Below are 6,153 nucleotides of genomic sequence, written 5' to 3' on the forward strand. Positions count from 1 at the left end.
CGAAGCGATTCATCCAGCACCTATCTGTGATGACGACACGCCGCGGGATAGGCTCCGCCCACCCGGAACTGAAACCTCCCTCTGTTGTCACATGGATGGATACAGGTTGTTGTTTGTGAAAACAGCAACAATGTCCACTTCGAGCTAATAAATACTTATAATGATTAAAAACTAAGGTGGGCTTTGGTGTCGCCGCAAGAGTCCCCTCTGTCCAAGCTCCACAGTGGCACCATCTGGTGAAGAGCAGGAAAGTTGCTTCTCTCCCAGCAACTAAACAAACAAAATCTGCATCTTTTGTTCTGATTTTACTTGTGTCGTTTAGTCTTTTAATAAGTTGTGTCTTCAGCAGTTGTGGAGAAAGTACTCAAACACTGTACTTAAGTAAAAGTACAAATAAACAGACAAAAATGTACTCTAGTAAAAGTAGAAGTACCATATTAACATGTTTACTTAAGTAAACAAGTACTTGCTTTAAAAATACTTAAAGTATTAAAAGTAAAAGTACTTCCTGAATGTATTACCTAATGTAATGGTCTACATATCTTTAAGTCTGCGTACCATATGTATATTTTCTGTAATACATTAATAGTGTTGTTCCATTTTAATGAACGATGCTGCAGATAATACATGTTTTTATTGTGTTTACTCTGTGACACTTCACACTTGGACTTGTGATTCTGTGTCAGAATTTCAGGGATGACATGCAGAGTTAAATGTCATTAATCAAAATAAGAAAGAGGAACGATTATACCTTTGAAAGTTTTTATTTAACACAAAGTAAAACCTATGTGTCATTTTAACTGCAGTAAACACATTTAAGTAAAAGTCGTCTGCCTGAACAAAAGGAGCATTAGACACAACTAACAAAGGAACATCTGATCATTTCAACTCGTTTGTCATCAACTCTAGTTAAAATGTGTCTATTCAACCTTGTAATGGGTCAATATTGAACAATATTTTAACTTCCTGACACCGTTTTTAAAATTTGGACCGGAGTGTCGAGCCATTTGGAGACATCTCTTGTCTCCCAACATCATGGACTGACACATTTTAATATCGCAGCAAGAATTTCTTATTCAAGTTCAGAAGAAGTTGGTTTTCAAAGATTTTTGAGTCCAGTCTGGCTCTTTTGGGAGAGAGAATCTGTCCTGTTGTACCGAGCAGTCTTTCAATAAGACCATGGGTGGCGTGTATCTTCTGACTGACTCTCTTGCGGTGGAATACATTTTGGGTGTGTTAGCGGTGCTGCAGGTGCACCCAGCTCAGTGACATATATACTAGAATATATGTCACTGACCCAGCTCTTCTTGAAGGCGGGCCTAACGTTACCTGACCACTTTACAGTGATTCAATGGACCAGCTCCCCTCTCTTGGTTACTTTCAAAGTAACAAACAAATAAAAGCCGCAACACGAATGTAACTTGTAATGCAACGCGTTATAGAAATGTAGTGTAGTAGAAAGTACAGATACATGAAAAATGTACTTAAGTACAGTAACGAAGTATTTGTACTTAGTTACATCCCACCACTGGTCTTCGGGGTTGTTTTAGCCTTTTGTCCATTTTAATCTGCGGCAAACTGTTGAATGCACGTCCAGCTGTAAATCACATAATCCAATGAGAATCAATGCTGCCCAAAATAACTTCATAATCTAAGACAAGACAAAAAAACAAACAAACAAAAAAAAAAAAAACTGCCTTTTTCTATGACCGATATGAAAATTTAAAGATAACTTTGATTTAAAATAAAAAAAAAAAAGATAAGCTTCAGTGGCTCATTAGAGTCACCATGGTAACCACACATGTCAGTCACGCCTGACTGCCAGGTTGTTGGAAACAGAAACAAATTTATTTATTTTTTCACTTATTCACTCACTCATTTAAGAAAAGCAAAACAAATTAATTAAAAAGAAAATATTTATTAAATAAAATAATGTAATAAAAAATGAAGACTCAAACAGTCACTGTGCAAAAACGATGAGTCAAACTCTAAAACTTCTTGAACCATGAGCAGCAGAAGACCCTGACGGTCCCAAATAAATTAGATTTTTTTTAAATGTTATTGTAGTCCTTTATGTAGGTGATATTATCCATCCATCCAAAAGAAGTTAGATTTTTTTTTAAGTTTCAAACTGTCTACATTATTGTTATAGTTAGGTGTTAAGACATTAAAGTTTAGTTTTGAGGCAAAGATTTTTATGCATGTTTAAAATATTTGCCATAATTATAAACATATTAACAATAAGGGCACCTCAAGACAAGTTAATCTTTTACAAATATTTTAACCCTTTTATTATGCTTTTGATCATATCAGTCCAGAAGCTTCTTGTATAATGACCACTGATCTGTAAAGTGTCATCATGTTTGTTTTTACAGAATGTGCATAAAGAATCTAACAGCCATTTAATTTTCTTTATAAGAAATATTTTCACATAAAAGTTGTGGGTGATTTGTATGAGGTCTTTCTGTTTTTGCTAATTACATGAGGTAACAGACATGAGCATTTACTAGAAACATTTATACTTGTTTGACCAAAAGGGGGATTTTTTTTAAAGTGATGTTTTGTCAGAAGCATTGATGCTGATGATGGGACAGAATCAGTGTAGATTAAAAAACATTATTTAAAAAAAAATAAAAAATGCAGATCCCTGGAAATGGCAGCAAAAACCACAAAACATATTTCATGGTTCAGGAAACTGATCAAGCGATGGAGTTTGTGTATTTGATACCAAAATCCCTTAAGTAGTTTGTGATTCTTTAATCCAATCACTTCTAGTAGAAAATGAATTTGTTTGTAAATCTGACGTCATTGCTATTTTATATATAATATTTATGATGTGAGAAATTGTGCTTCTTAATGAGTGACCAACTTAAAAACGCTTCTTTGTGAAAACAAGTGACAGTTTCTGTGGGATTTCAAACAAGTAATTTCAAACAGCAAACAACCCGACGCACACTGTGACGTAAAATTCCCGCGACAGCCGTTTGTTTCCATGGAGCCGGCAGAAGCTTTAAACCCAAGATAACGGATTAGCGATTGGCCTGCTTCTCCGCCGTTTTGTGTTGTAAAATAAATTCAGGATGTCGGAACATTTAGAGACTATGTTTTTATTCGAGTTTTTGGTGGAAAGCATCCGACTCGAGCGACTTTTTAAAGCTTCCCACCGGTTGGCAGTCGGAGTGCGACTCCTGGATTTCCCACTGCTGCTAATTGATCAACCGGGCGGTAACAAGGACCACACCGAGCGGGAAGGACATGATAGACCAGGTGAATACACATTTAACAGAGGCAAATCTTGTTTCTTCAAGATGAACCGTCCCTCTCTGCACGTCCAGCTGTCCAACACTCCTCTTTATGCCATGGTGCTGGACGCGACAGAGGGCAGCCCCAGACTGGTTGGCTCCTCTCTCATATCCCTGGCTAAAGCAGTGGACAGAGTCGAGCAGGGAGGTGTTTCGAGTCCCTCCTCCCACAGAGAAAGGGGTCTTGTCTCTTTATGCGACCTAGCAGGGGAGAGGATCGGAACAATATCCCTGAGTTATAAACTGGTGAGTCTGGGGGCGAGCTTACTGTCACACATCGCTGAGAAGAGGGGATTTAAAGGGACTGGTGGTCAGCAGCAAGAGCGTGTCAAGGAGAAAAACAAATCTCCCGAGTCAAATGTGTTTTCGCCCACAATAGACAAGTTGGAGCTTAACGTCCAAAGTAATAAACAAACAGATTCAAAGATCCTGTTGGGCGAGGATAAGCTGGATGACAGCGCTGCATGCGTCTCAGCTGAAAGCCCAAATGCACACTGTTATGAGGAGGACGTAACTGTATTCTGCCCCCCTCATCTTTACTACAGTAATACTGCGCAGGAGAGAAGCAGCAACAAAGAGGTGGATTATAAATTCCCGAATCTTGATTTGGAAGCTTTTACATTTGAAGATTCCTGCTTGGAAGATGAGAAGGATGAGGGTCTCAGCTCTCAGCGGAAAGTGGTTTTTACTTCTAACATGTCAAGTGGCCAGGAGGCCAGTGGGGGGACCCCAAATATCCTCAGAGAAGCCTTAAAGAAGCTGCCTCTGTTAAACGCACTTGTTGCTGAACTCTCCCAGTTGACTGACTCTGGTAATCCCAGTCCGGCTTGGATTTACAAGCCTGAGGACACCGGTACACATTTGAAACACCCAAGAAACTGTTCCACACCCATATTCAACCCAGCAAAAGACAGCCAAGAGGAGATTTTAAATGGGAACCAAGACTCCAGTAAATCTCACAGGACGAAGCTTGTTTATGGAACAACTAAAACGTTTAATCTAAGGCTGAAGCAAGCTTCTTCTCTCCAAGTAAAACATCGAGAATGCACAGGTTTGTTACGGGAAGAGACACAGACAGGGGCAGTCACAGGAAAGACAAAGTCAAGCAGGAAAACCATAAAGTCCAGCAAAGTAAAATCTGTGTTGAATCGGAGCCACAACCTCAATGAAAACATTGAGACAGCGATGCAAAGTGTCCCGGCCGACCCTGCGCTACAAACAACCGTAACACTGAAACAAAAAGCTCAACATGATGAACAAAACAGCGATGAACGAGAAGATTCAGAGAAAGCTTTTCATCCGCAGAGAGCATTAAAATGTATTCACCTTCCCAGTGTGGACAGGGACAGCATTCCTCCAGGGAAAGACAAGCATCAAAGCAGATCAGATCAATCAGAGTCTGACAACGATAACTTAAAAGTTTTAGTTCCTCGTGTCAAAGAGAAACGAAACGGTAGCCCAGACTCATTTTCAGAGTCCAGCATTAATGGAAAGGAGGATGGAGATTACACTGATGACTTTGACAGCTTAGAATCCAGTGATGCTTCTCCTCCTAAACCTGGGAGTCCCGAGTCCTCCAGGGCCAAAACTCCAAAGTCTCCTATTTGTTCCAGCTCAAGATCTGAAGGAACGAAACAAGTCCCTGTGCCGGTCAAAGTTCCCGGCTCTCCACGCCGAGCCCTGATGGGTACGCACATCATCCGACCTCGCACCCCCTCCTCAGCTCTCAGCTTTTCCACCGATGGTGACGACAGGGACGCGTCGGCTTCTTTACAGACCGTCTGCTCCAGGAAACGCACAACTGCAGGTGACCGAGGGGAGCCAAGCTCTGACGCCGCGAGCTTTTTATCTTCACTAGGTGAAAGGACTGAGTCACCTGGGGACCGTGACTCCGTTCAAGGGTTTTCTGACAAATCCATATCCTCCTTTGAAGCCCAGGAAGCAGAGGAAATGGAGGAAGAGCTTGGATCTCTGAATTTCAGAAAGGAGTATCAGCATATTTCAGAGCTCGTCATCAACAAACTCCCTGGGTACACAATGTAAAGAAAAAATACCTTTCTCTGAAATGGAAACCTCAAATGTACTTTTTCTTTTTATCAAATGCTGCGCACAGAAATATCTGCAATGCTTATAAATAAAAATAAGCTTTTTGTGGAAATTTAGTGACATTGTTTGCCTGAATATTTCTTACAGGGTTATAACATAAATGAAAATGTTGGACAACAAATCTGTTCAAAACCACATATATGGATAAAAACTATAATTCTAACCCTGGTTATAGATTTAACATTAAAGTTGTGTTTTCCAGGCCTCCAAAAACCACCTGCCCGTTTGCATTTATGTTCATTATATTGGAATAAAACCAAAATACACACAGCTGCTTCATTTTGGTCCAGTTTGCCTTATCACCTAAAATGTTTTAGAATAGAATGAAAATATATTTACTACACATTAGTTCAACAGTTTGCTATCTACTCACCCAGGTGTGGACAAAGGAAACAATGTTAAAAATGAAAGGCACATCATTCCTTGGAGGAATGCATATCGCCCTTCCACCTTTCATGCCAGAGATTTAAACGGACGTGAATCAATCTGTGCTGTGAGATCTCCCATGATGTGTGAGCGCGTTGAGCATGTGTTGTGGATCACTTTCAGCTACTACCACACATGCATTAAAGTTGTGATATTTTGCTAACAGACAGACCGAAATGTTTGCTAATGGTTAATAGTAATGTTTCAAACAAAGATCATGCACAATTAGGCACAATAAAACAGAATATGGTTGTTGTTATGAGAAAAGTTATTGGTTCCACTTATTAGCTTTGTATTTTGTATTTTTATTAACGTTTTT

The 6,153-nt window shown here is 39.7% G+C and overlaps 2 protein-coding genes across 2 annotated transcripts in view; one reads left to right on the forward strand and one right to left on the reverse strand.

The window, feature by feature from the left end:
• ntpcr (nucleoside-triphosphatase, cancer-related) overlaps positions 1 to 6,153 on the reverse strand; it is a gene marked incomplete at its 5' end in the record, with an annotated part of 14,644 nt that overhangs the window by 4,729 nt on the left and 3,762 nt on the right.
• Positions 2,980 to 5,409, forward strand: map10 (microtubule associated protein 10). Its single transcript, XM_037684889.1, has one exon. The coding sequence runs from the start codon at positions 3,081 to 3,083 to the stop codon at positions 5,343 to 5,345; it is 2,265 nt and encodes a 754-aa protein (XP_037540817.1). The 5' UTR covers positions 2,980 to 3,080; the 3' UTR covers positions 5,346 to 5,409.

This window comes from Nematolebias whitei, chromosome 1 (assembly GCF_014905685.2).
Source record: "Nematolebias whitei isolate Nwh7 chromosome 1, NemWhi1, whole genome shotgun sequence".
In the NCBI taxonomy this organism is placed as follows: Eukaryota; Metazoa; Chordata; class Actinopteri; order Cyprinodontiformes; family Rivulidae; genus Nematolebias; species Nematolebias whitei.